This window comes from Nanorana parkeri, unplaced genomic scaffold (genome assembly GCF_000935625.1).
Source record: "Nanorana parkeri isolate BGI_ZX_2015 unplaced genomic scaffold, ASM93562v1 scaffold601, whole genome shotgun sequence".
Classification (NCBI taxonomy): Eukaryota; Metazoa; Chordata; class Amphibia; order Anura; family Dicroglossidae; genus Nanorana; species Nanorana parkeri.
This window is the reverse complement of record NW_017306869.1, coordinates 190236-203587: the sequence shown is the minus strand read 5'-3', so window position 1 is coordinate 203587 and position 13352 is coordinate 190236. Positions and strand designations below refer to the sequence as shown.

Below are 13352 nucleotides of genomic sequence, written 5' to 3'. Positions count from 1 at the left end.
GGATTGTGTGGGCTTTAGCCCTTCTGTATTTACTAGTGCTGGCCCCGCCCTACAATTGTGTTTCCGTGTTTGGCTCTGCCCCCGGATTGCACAGGGCAGGGCTTATTAGGGTCATGTGATTGGGCTGCTCAGTGTAAAATGCCCCCGTCCTGGCCCTGCATGCACCACAACACATCATTAGGGGGTTGTCTGTTTCTTCCTGGTTCCTGCAATCAGCCCTGATCGCTCTTCATGGCACATCGAGTGGTTGGCTGCAAGAGCCAGGAAAAGACAGCCAGCTCACAATGATGTCAGAGAGGAAGATGGCAGTGCAGGACCTGGTGTTCAGAAGCGGAGCTGAAGATCATTACACATTGAACTTGCTCTGTGTGGGAGTATGTTTATTAAGCATAACCCAACAAACCAGGAAAAAGGGGATTGAACAAAATAATTTCTATTTCCAACACACCTGGGCAAAGAATTTGATAAAGAAAGGGAGCCTGAATTATGTGGTGACAACCTTTAGCCTGAATGTTTATCTTAGTGGCCATGGGTGGTGACAGGGTCTCTTTAAAGCCTATTTCCAGGGCAAAAGAAATGGTTCCCTTGCAGTTGGGCTATCCCCGCACTGTAAGGGTAATTGCTCTAGGGGACCGGTGTAAAGGACTTTTACTTGCCCGGCCTTTACTTACCTGTCTAGGTGGAGCCTTCCAGACTCTGTGAGAGCCATATCCTGAATGCGCATCGCCGGGTGTCTATGCACTAGCTGCCGTGACGTCGCGCGCTGCGGTCACATGACGTGGTGATGCAGTGAGTACAGGGAGGATAAAGGAAGACATGGCAGTTCACAACTGAAAAAGTTGTCTATACCTGGTTAAACTACATGTTACTGCAGGAAAAAAGACGTGTGTCCTCACACCCTAGCAGGCTCATGGCACCTTGGTAAAGCATCTTCTTTAGAGCAATTCCAGGCAACAAGAGAAACTGCCATCTAGCAAGTACTGCAACTACATTTGATTCACCTCCCCTCTCTGCCACTGACTTCTCCCTGGTGCCAGGTATTTGCTTGCCTTGATGTTCTGAACTCCCACGCATGCGCACCTCAGCGTACATTCTGAATAAGTATCTGTAAAAAATAAGTCAAGGCAACTGGACTTGCTGTATTTTTCTTGAAGACGTTTCACTGGTCATCCAACCAGCTTTCTCAATTCACAATGACTTGTACAAAATTCTCTTCTCTGGGAATAAATATGGTGAATGTTGCTCCAATCCACATAAACGGTTAGTCACAACCAGGCGTTGAATGCATTTGCATAATTGGAGCTAGAAGGTGTTATTAACATTGTTAATAGGTGTTAAAACAGCATTGTATGTGGCAGACAATAGATGTCTCACCCCCCTCCCCCTCCCGCACCTCTAAATACAGCAAGTCCAGTTGCCTTTACTTATTTTTTACAGATATACCATGACCTGGATGAATGAGAACCTTCAAAGACAGACATTCTGAAGAAGATTGCACACAGGCAGGTAAGTTTGTTCTGTTGCAGAAGAGCTACACAATATCATGTCTGCTCATAATAAGGTACTTTTCTGCCTGCTCGCAATTTTTGTTTTTTTTTAAGTTCCACTTTAAGATTGCAAAGAACATCTCACTTGCAGGGTTGGGGTTCCTTTCAGTTGTGTGTGTAGATTTTAGCCTGAGCCCTGACCACTGTAAAGCTTCAATGCAATCTTACTGTACGCTCCCTATGCAATCTTCTTTAGATTTACCAACGCTCTGTAATATGTGGGCCTACCTAAACTATTTAGTTTGTGCTGAGTAAGGCAGGCCCTTGCACTGCACAGTTGTTGGTAGATCTACAGAGATTGTGAAGTCAGATTGTGTGATCATGGGTGCAAAAATGGAAAAAAGGGCCTCAGTCATGAAGGGGTTAAACAATCTTTTACAACAATGAGGAAACTGTACGGTGCCACCTGCTGGCTGGATAGAAATACTGCACAACATTTATATGCAATATTTCATATTTACCTGACAACAACAAAAAAAAACACTTTTTTTTATCCCGAAGCATAATAAAAAAAGAATGTAAAAAAAAAAAAATATACAGATGTGCAAGTGCTTAGCGTTTGCTGGTTGTAAAATAGCTGCTCACTAATTACAGGAAAACACCAAAATGATGATTCAGCATTTTGGGCCTATTCCGGGACTATGGAAATCAATGCTTTGTGTCTCTGAAATGGAAGGGAGGTTCTGTCCAGAGAATGAAATGAATATACCAAAAGTGCATTTTTTAAATACTCAGCGATATATAAGCATTTTCAGCAAAAAGCATATTTTTGTTTCAACACAACATACTGTAATCATTTACTCTTCCAGATAAAAACAAATTTATATAGGTAAGGCCTTATCAATCTGTGGTATGTGTTCTCTATGCTGCCTGGGATTCTGTTCTGTGATTTTGAGATACCAAACAGCGTGTCAGAATGATCAGCCATAGATCAGCATTTAGTGACCCACCAAGCCAACAGAGTGCACACGCGTGTGTATGTACAGCCAGTTCTAGGTTTCGATTTTCTGGACAGGTTAGGAATTACTAGCCAACAGAAAAAAAACATGAATATTTAAGGAAAAGAAAAAAAATGTAAACAGCCAAGTTACAAACCTTTGCATTAAAAATAATAAGATAAATGGCTAAATAAGAAAACAAGTCTTTATTTACAGATGGAAACATTAAGAATCAACATAAATTATTGAACAGTGATATAAGGTACACACATTGTTCAAAATCCTCTTATGTACATTAAATACATGTAAATGCGCATCATTCTTGACAAAATTAGCCGGCTTCATCGTCTTCTGTCTGCACTGGTGCTAACTTTGTTCCATACCAGCCATTAGTGATAAAGCCAAAGACTCCACTGTGGCAAAATTACAGAAATGAACATTTTATTAACAATTCAGTAATACAATAAGCATGCCTTTTGTTTTTTTATTAATAACGGACGATATACTCAAAAACAATTACAGATAGTAATGTTCTGCCATTAGGATTGCTGAAGAGAAGTAAACTCTATGCAACAAGCTACCTTGGCTTTAAATAGGAAATTAAAAGAGAACAATGGGGTGTTTTTCAGCATAGTTCTCTTAAGGGTCACGGGAATTAGGGTCCTCCCGTGACCCATACTAGCATCCTCCCGTGACCCAAAGCTCAGTATCTCGTGAACTACAGCCGGGACGACTCCCGACAATGCTATCGAGATCCACCCAGCTGTGTGAATGACAGCTGGCTCTGCTTATCCAGAGGCGGAGCCAGCTGTACCCACCCCCTCAGCCGTCCGTTCCTCCACTCAGCGCTGGAGGATCGGAGCGGGGAGGGTGGGAATCCCTGCGGGGAGCGGTGACCGCTCTCTGCAGGGAAATTATCGAGAAGTGAACGAGCGACAGTATGCGCTCGCTTGCTTTCCGATCTATTGAGCCGACGTGCGACAGTTTCATTGTCACCCGTCAGCACTAAATATGACGATGAGTGATTTTCACTCACCTCATAGTTCTGTAACTCTGCAAATCTGTGCTAAAAAAGTAAGGTAGAGGGCAAAGGTCTAGTCACCAGTATTGCCAGTGGTCTTCCTGCAGCTAATCTTTCCCATTTACTAACTTATCATGCTATGTTCTACACTGTGTCTCTGTGTGGAGACGGACATCTTTGTAGAGGCAGGGCTTTTCTCTATCATGTCAGAATCTCCAGCAAAAAGAACAGTGAGCAGCACAGTAGTGACATTACCAAATCTCATGGGGCTAGCAGTTAGAATCAGCAGTGTCTTAAATCTCACCCTGCAGACATGCAGCTATGATGCGATAGACACACACACACAGACACACACGCATACCAGGAAGAAAGAATTCCAGGAAATATATATAAATGTACATTTCAAGATGGTGCCTAAGACATAGCGGCAGGGGGGGGGGGGGGGGGGATTTATTAACACAATTGCAACTGTTTAAACTCGCATATGGTCGCATGGGATATATTTGACGCTCTTTGCACCAGATTTTATGCTTCTGGTGTAATGTCTGTTCATAAATTAAATAGGCTCCAGGAAAAAAGACTCGCAAACTCCAGGCTAGAAGCTTAACTGTCGCATCTTGAAGAAGTGGTCATCGGGACTTCTTAAATTCCAATTGTTTTGTTAGGTGATGCGCTGGTTTCAGACAGCCGCAGGACAAACGCAGATGTAATCAGTTGCGAAATGCGGCGAAACACTTGCAATCAGAAAAAATAGCGCGCGCTCAGGGTAAAACAGACGCACATCTCAAGAGAAGCTGCTTAAAATATATTTGCATTTAAAAAGTAGTCATCCAAGAGGAGAAAACAGTCACAATTGCGTTAAGAAATTCCCCCCAGCAAATCTTCACTTTTTGAGCACAACTGCACTTTAGATATTCTCTATTCAGATAATTTCCTAAACCTTTTTTTACAAACTGTAACTGATGATGTAGTTCCTATGGGTAACCCCACCTGGAGAAGCCCAACTCTGAGCAGGAGGACAGTTTCAGATATATTAATAGTGCTGATGATTAGACAGACCTTCACAGGATCAATCATCCAGGATGCCTCCAGCATCCACAAAACGAGTTTCCTCTCTCACCCAATTTGTATCACTTCTGCTGTACTTCAGGGGACACACGGGTGGCAGGCGCTGAAGGTTTCATAGACTTTAGTGCTGCGGTCACCTGCAGTGCCTGCCTCTCGAGTGGCCCGGAAATACAGCAGGAGCTGTACTAATTGGGAGAGAGAAGAAACTGTTAATATGAGGAGGCTGGAAGCAGCCTAGATGATTGGATCTGTGAAGGTCTGTCTAATCCCCAGTACTAATTATATATCTGAAACTGTCCTCCTGGCCAGAGCTGGGCTTTAAATTTTAAAATAACACTAGACTCAGGAGTTAAATCTTAAAAATGCATTCAAGTTCCCTATTAACAAAAATGTAGCTTGTGCATCACTTGGCTGTAGATCCTCAAATCATCTCTACATCCATACTGATACTGTCCTTCCTTCAGGAGGGTGGCTACTTTTGTTCCCCGTGTGTGTTGTAAAGTAGTCATCACTCCAAGCTTGCTCTCGTGATAGACTACAATCTCAATACCAAATGGTAAACTAGGCCTGAGCTTGTAGTCTATCATAGGAGCAAGCTTGGAGTGGTGACTACTTTTTACAACACACACAGGGAGCAGGGGGAACAAAAGTAGCCACCCTCCAGAAGGAAGGACAGAGCCAGCACCAATTCAGAGATGATTTGAGGATCTACAGCCGAGAGATACACAAATGAAGAAAACACACCGCACTCCAATAGTAAATCGATTACGTCTATTTATTGACGTACATCAAAAGCAAAATAACACACTTAGTGCGACGTTTCGGGGACACACAGGAACCCCTTCATCAGGCAAAACAAGTGACAAAACAAGATACACAAATTAGATACATTTCTGTTAATAGTTAGGGTACCTAAATGCATTTTTAAGATTTAACTCAAGTTTAGTGTCACTTTAACCATCCTTCTACCTGTCCCTAATCCCTAAAATGTACCCTTATTCTCCTTAAACCTAACCACATGACACTGACATATTTATGACAGACACACTCTCTGAAGCTTTGCAGTCACATGCACATTTTAAAAGTTAAAACAAATGTATTTCTATTGGGATTTATTAGAAACTGTATGTGGGAAATTAGAGTAGTGGGAGGAGAGAGGAACATTTTAAAGGTGAGCCACTATTGCTTTTCCTTCTATTTTCGGGAAATGTTGACATTGAAAATACTAATCTCGAAAATGCTGCAAAAGTAAAACAGGTAAATTATATATATATATATTATATATACACACACATATACATACACATATATACACACACATATATACACACACACACACAGCTAAAATATACAAAAACACACCTGCCCCCTCCAAATGACAAAAGATTATTCCACAATTTACACTGTGGATGGCTTGCAAATGCAACAGCAGTTTAAGTTTTTTGTTTTTTTACCCAACTGATCACATTTATGGTTCGAACTAATGAATAAGGTAATTAAATATATACTTACAGTGTGGAAATGATCCTCTACAGACTGCTTTATTTAATACTTTGACAAGAAATTTGTGGCAGTTTGTAAAGTCAGATTCCATCTTCACAATAGATTCTGCCCTGGATCAAAAAACATCAGCTGTTACAGAAGATCTTTACAACTATGAATGCTTTGTGGCTGGCACATTTCTTTACACATAAACCATGAATGTTTCTAGTTCTGAAATCTAAACTTTTATAAGACAGTATATTGCAGCAATATATTACACTTGACAAAACTCATTAATATATAAAAATTAACTATATCAATGCCTGTAATAAATAAAGGGTTCACTACTTGAAATCTTCCAATAGAATTTTACTGCACACGGACAAAAATACTCCTCGGTGGTCACATTCACACAGAAATATTGCTAGCTCTAAAAACATTTCAGCAACCCCTACCACAGCCCCCTTGTAAAGAACAACAGACTCGAATCTGAGCATTGGTTATGACAGCAATGGGTTAGACATTTGGGTAGCCTTGTAATGCTAGACTGAATTACTATACTACTGTGTTACAACTTTTTTTTTCTTTTTTTTATACGCGATTCCCTTTGAAGGTCATCATTAATCTAAGTACCTGTTTGAGAAGCTTTTGTCAGAAGCTATCACTGTTTGACACACAAGCTGTTCACTAGTACTGGGCTTATTAATCAACATTACTTAAATTATATCATTATTAGGCCTCATTCACATGTGTGGCAGGCTCCACCGTCCCTCTAGGTCACTTTCCAGATGGCAGCAGCTTCCAGACGTTCAGGAGCGGATACAGCCGCATCCTGAATACCGTTTTTTTTTCTCCAATTTTTCTATCCAAATATGGATTTTGAATTACAAATACTAAGTCGCAAATGCATGCCCACAATGCAGCATTTGGTAAGCAGCACTGCCTGCCAAACACAAGATATAGTTTAAAGTTTGCCATTGTGCAAAGTACTGTGGCATGTGTACAAGCCTCAGCTGCCACTGTTTTAAGTTTTACGTAGGCGGTCAGAGGAAGGTAAAAACATGGATCAACAGTCCGTTTTTGCCGCCCCTTTGCCACCTGTGTGAACGAGGACTCAGTGGGGTAACAGCAACAGTCAGAAGCTTCCATCACGTTTTTCCACAGTTATTTAGCTTGGTGATAGTGTCCCTTTGAGGGCATACCCTTAGAGAGGTCCTATTCCCTAGTACACATGTATGACCAAAAATAGCATGACAAAATAAACCATAGTTTCAATTATACTAGTGTGAAAAAATAAATAAAATGGATGCAAATCCAGTGTCCAGTGTTACAAGGTAACTGCTTGCTATTGACAATGAAGCTGACATTTTGATTTAAATATCTGTATTTTCTACTCTTTATTAAGCCAGAACGTGGCGTATGACACAAAACAGAGACCAGAACTGCTTCTAGAAAAATCATCGTACAGTTACACTGGTGGATATGCACCCATTTTCCTGTAATTAAAGGATTATGCAAGATTCTTTGTACAGTTGCTGTCCTATTCCACATTTTATTTCAAACAATACAAAAACACCATAACTACCTCATTACAATACATATACAGTGTGGAAAATAATAATTTTTTGATCCCCTGCACATTTTGTAAGTTTGCCCAAAGAACTGAAAGGTCTAGAATTTTTATCATAGGTGTATGTTAAATGATAGAGACAGAATATCAACCACAAAATCCAGAAAAAACACGATACAAATGTTATAAATTGAGTTGCAGTTCAGCGAGTAAACTAAGGGAGCTCATACACCTTACGATTATCGTACGATAATCGTATGCGATCGACTTTTCGTAGGACAATCGTAACGTGCCCGACCGATAGTACTGTACAATCGTACGACTTTTGACGGTCAAGCATGTTTGAAAACTTTGGTCGATCGTACGATGTTCGCATAGTTGGTGGCGTTTCCGTCCGTCAAAAGTCGTACGATTAACACTGCGCATGCGCAAACTAAAATAATTGTGGTCAATTACCGCAAGTCGTCCAGGTGGTTTTTTTAACTACCGCTGATTGAACCTTGCGATAATCGGGGCAGGATGGGGCCGTCGTACGATTTTTGAAAGGTGTATGGACACCTTAAGTATTTAAGCCCCTACCAATCAACAATAATTCTGGCTCCCACAGACTGGCTATGATTAGTCCTGTCAATTTAAGAAGGTGCTAATAACGACAAATCATTATGTATATAAAAAAAGACACCTGTCCACAGAATCTCTTTCTTTCATTCAAACCTCACCACCATGGGCAAGACCAAAGAGCTGTCAAAGGATGTTGGGGACAAGATTGTAGACCTGCACAAGGCTGGAATGGGCTACAAGACTATCGGCAAGAAGGAAAACAACTGTTGGAGCGATTATTCGCAAATGAAAGGAATACAAAATAACCATCATAATTATTTTGCTCACCGCACTTTGAAATAAATTAGGCTATAAACAATAAAAAAAGTTAAAATCAGACCCCCGCTGGTATTAATTGGTTATCTACAGTCTAAAGGTGCCCATACACCCTACGATTATCGGACGACACTTTTCATCCGATGATCGAACCGTCGGATAATGCCCCGATTATCGCAAGGTTCGATTAGGCGTAATTAAAGAAAATCACCTGGACGAATTGCGGTAATCAACCGCAAGTATTTTCGTTTGCGTATGAGCAGTGTTGATCGTACGATTTTTGACGTACGGAAACGCCACCAACCTTGCAATAATCCGATAATCGTACGATCGACCAAAGTTTTCAAACATGCTTGGAAGAACCAATCAGCTGGTTTAGCGTAGATGAAGGAATCTGTTACAATTTCTTAAACAGGCTGAGCATTAAAAAAATCTAGTATGGTATGAGTATGGCCAGCTTAAAGAGGAACTTTACCATATCTTTAAAATAACAACAATGGCACCATTAGAAATGTTTAGTAAATGACAATCTACAAAACAGATACTTATAAATAATTGCAGACTTTGTATTCTTTGCATACCTTACGTCTCTTTTCTCCTCCAGTCTTCTGACAGTGGCCATGTTAACTAAGAGGAGGAAAATGCCTTAACCTGAGATCTTGTGAGATTACAGATGAGATTTCCCAGCGTTGCTCTGCCAATGTAATCTTCCCAGGATGCAATACTTGGGCACGGTTACATAATTTGTGCCAAAATGGACATGGAAGTGGATGAACTCTATTTGTAAGTAGAGCTGCAGCTAACGATTATTTTCAAAATCGATTAGTTAGCCGATTATTAAGTTCGATTAATCGGTTAATCGGATAAACAATAAAATAAAGTTTAAAAAATGGAGCAAGCCTGGAGCGGTGGAAGTAAAAAAGAAAAAAGATAGTGTGGTGTGCAATATAGTGAAATGGAAAGTGTAAAATTATACAGCAATGAATGCAGAATTGCATGGGCTATAGAGGACTACAAAACCCAGCAAAAGCACATTATACAGCGCAATGCAGAATACCGCCAGCTATAGAGGAATACAACAAATACAAGCAATAGTACATAATAGATGGCGGTATTCTGCATTGCGCTGTATAATGTACTATTGCTGGGTTTTGTAGTCCTCTAGCTGGTGGTATTTAGCATTGTACCACTTTATAATGTACTATTGCTGGGATTTGTTGTAGTCCTCTATACCTGGTGGTATTCCGCATTGCGCTGTATAATGTATTATTGCTGGGACTTGTAGTCCTCTATACAGCGCAATGCAGAATATCACCAGCTATAGAGGAGAACAAATCACAGCAATACATTATACATACAGTGTATAATGTATTGCTGGGATTTGTATTCCTATGTATAATGTACAGTACAATGTACCATCAGCTATAGAGAAATACAAATCCCAGCAATACATTATAGAGCACCATGTGTGGGAAAGTGCAGGCTTACCTGAGCAGTCTTCCAGCAACTTGCTTCTGAGATCGGACCTATCTATCAGCGGCTGTCATCCCCCCACCCCTGTTCCTCCTTACTACATCTCCCCGCGTGCCTTGCCGATCGTGGATGGGCAGGAAATGTGAGGCGGGGAGGAGGTGCGTTGTGTGGTGCGTGGATGCGAGCGGGTCTGGCAACGGCGAGCGTGAGGTGGGGAGGAGGTGCGGCGCACAGCGTGTGGAGCTGTGAACAAGGCCAACTGATCAGAAGCCGATTAATCGATTATTGAAAAAGTTGACAACTTTTTCAATAATCGATTATAATCGATTATGTCGATTAGTTGTTGCAGCCCTATTTGTAAGTAAATGAAAAATATGTTTAACTAATGAATGTAATATTATTTCATATCAGCATGCAGAGCTGCATGCTGATGTGATTTTTAGTGAAAGGAGGGGGAAAGGTCCATTTTAAGTCTTGGGAGCAGATGGACAGAAACACAAATCCTTTAGCAGGTAAAAAGCGCCCATATTCATGTTTCATCAGTGTATTTACCCGTATACCTGGAGTTCTGCTTTCAAATACCTTTTTAATAATCTAAGGCAGCAAATGTAGACACACTTACTTCCAAGCGCCTAAACCAGCATGCCAGCGATCAGCAAACATCAGAACAACATTCATCACTTTCAATATTGCTTCTTTTACAGAGCTCACCTAGGAAAAGAAGAACACATTTTAATATTTCAGGAATATTCACTCCAGTGTTTGTGAAACATAATATATATGTATATATCATATTTTCATGCAATTAATGAGTTAAAACAGTTATGACTGTTCAGGGGTAAGCTCATCAGTCAAGGACTTGAGCATCTCAAAAGCTGACCATACACTTTACAACCATCGCACGACTTTCATCCTGCGATGGTTGTAAGGTAATTAAAAGCTTGTACGATCTGCCCATCTTGGACAGGTAGATCATACTTGCGATCATCGCAAGCCCGCCCCGCTGAGGGGAGGGCTTCCCATGACTGCAATGCTCAGCAGGCAGTGTGCGCTTGTGCACATCGGCCCGTTTGGCATTTGTCTTCCGAGCACGCCACTAACCCGCCGAAAATCTTACCCTACCCCATGACTAGAATCAGACATGTTGTGGTCACAGTGCAGTAATGCAACAAATAAGCTAAGAGTAAGAGACAAGGCCTCAAGTATTTACAAGACCCAGACAGCTGCTAGTAGGTGCAGGTCAGTAAACAGAGGGTTGATTGGCTGAAGATGGCCAAAGTAACTGAAGGCAGTCAGCATGAACTGACCGAAGATCAGTATAGCCCAAAGGGTTAAGACTCCTTGTGTCTCTCAATAAATTAGAAAAAAAAACTGTGTTATGAGGTGTGGGGGTTTAAAAAGGATGCCAAAACTGCTATGTTTGCTTCGGCACCCGAAAGAATCCCGTGACATAACATGGAGAACATAAAAGCAGATGATGTTCTCTTAGACCACTACACCTCAAGTCCAGTCGCTATGCTTCCCTTAATAACCCAATAATTTGTATGCAATCGTGGTCAAATTAAAAGAGTATAAAGCAACAAAAAGTGACATATTTGCACGTGAATATATAGCTCATACTGCTCCAAAGTTAAACTACAGATGTAAAAATAAACAAATGCCCGTATACCTTTTCCCTTAAAAGGCAGCGGTCATGAATTGTAGAAAGATATCTATAATGAATTTTAATCAGCTGATCAAGATCTTTTGCTTCTTCTACTTGATGCTGGAACTCCAGGCCTGTACTGTGAAGGATCTGATTAAAAAAAAAAATGATTATTATTTCACACATTAGCTTTGTTCTGAAAATAACCTGAAACTAAAAAGTGAAAACCTTAAATTTCAAAATTGAGATAAGACAATACCCTCATATAACTACATAGTCTGCCTGTTGTCTGGTTCTAATTTTACCAAGGACATTCATCTTCTGCAATCAACTGTCATTTTAGCTAAATCTATGAAGTTGCCAGTATTCTTATCTTCTTAACAGTCCTGAATTTTAGCCTACCAAAATACAATATTTGCCAATGTGTACCACTTTTTCTCTGTGCCTGCAGCAGTCTTGCCCCTGTCTAGTTGAGCCCGAGGGGGAGATGTCAGCATAGAATCAAACAACAAGAAGTTAAAGATTACCTGAATTCTTAAAGCAGCGCTCAAGTAAAAGGCAAGCAGGGGGCTAAGGACTAGTCACTAGGATTGCCTGTTATCTCTCTGCAACTGAACTTTTCCCCATCACTGACTTACCAGGCCTTATCCTGCATGGTCTCTCTGTATAGAGGCGGCCATCTTGGTAGAGGAAGGGTTTGGCTTGCCCAAATCAGAACCTCCAGGAAGGAGAAAAGTGAGCAGCAGAGAAGTGACATCACCAAATTTCACTGCAAATATCCTGAGACTGCCCTTAGTTTCAGACTGAGTGTAGCAGTGCCATACACTGAGCAAATTGACAGGTTCCCGATATACCAGCCAAAATTCAAGCCTTGGGGGGCCCTGCTGGCACCCCTCCACTTGACAAAAGTCAATTTGTCAATCGAATTTAATTGAAGGGTTTTTGGCCAAACAGTGCCTGTATCCAATCAGATACAGATATTGTCTGGGCATTCTACAGCTCCTGGAGTAGTAGCAGCTGACTACAATAGCTGGCAGCAAGAGATCTGTCCATCCATGCAATGAAGGGTGGATGGAGCAATCTGTTTTCTATCATTGTTATAGAGAAGGATCTATAAGTGTACAACCAGCCTTAGAACACACACTGCACATATACAGATACAAGGCTGCCTAGGCACACTCACATTCCAGAAAGTACACTGCTATTTTTGGAGGAGAAAACTCAGATAAATGGTAAATGCTTAGGCACAATTACCCTTTCTATATTTTCCCATAACATAGCAAATCTTCCATTTGTAAGTTCAGATACATTTAGTAGTTAGTGTGAGCAGCCTGCTGAATGTGGCTGCCAGGATTTATATAAAACAAACTACAAACAAATTGAGCTTACCTTCTGAGCTTAACACTGTGGGAAAAACAATAGTTCCTCTTCTTTAAAGTTAATATTTAAAGCAACCCTGTCGTTGATTCACAGACATAAAACGAAAGTCATCCTGTAAAGGAAGAGGAATACTTACCTGTCTGGCTGTCAGAGACTCCAATCTTTGCTCTTTTGCAGAGCATTAGCAGAATTGTCACATTGGGCCCTTCCTGGTTTCTGTAGAGCTCTGTGACCCCCCACAGGCCCCTCTGTCACTACTGTCTCTTTATAAAATGTAGGACCTGGCAGGGGGAACCACAGCACGCAGTGGGGGACCAGGTATCTGACATTATTGAAAAAGGCAAATACCAGT

General features: G+C 41.0%; 1 protein-coding gene across 1 annotated transcript in view; it reads right to left on the bottom strand.

Moving 5' to 3' along the window:
- Nucleotides 1–2810: 2810 nt before the first annotated feature.
- Nucleotides 2811–13352, bottom strand: part of TUBGCP5 (tubulin gamma complex associated protein 5) — a 43425-nt gene continuing 32883 nt past the window's right edge. Inside the window, exons 21-24 of the mRNA XM_018562811.1 lie at nucleotides 11645–11770; nucleotides 10598–10686; nucleotides 6087–6187; nucleotides 2811–2898 (exon numbers count right to left, since the gene is read on the bottom strand). Coding sequence (XP_018418313.1) covers nucleotides 2852–2898; nucleotides 6087–6187; nucleotides 10598–10686; nucleotides 11645–11770 — 363 coding nt within the window. The 3' untranslated portion in view covers nucleotides 2811–2851. The remainder of the gene's footprint in view (nucleotides 2899–6086; nucleotides 6188–10597; nucleotides 10687–11644; nucleotides 11771–13352) is intronic.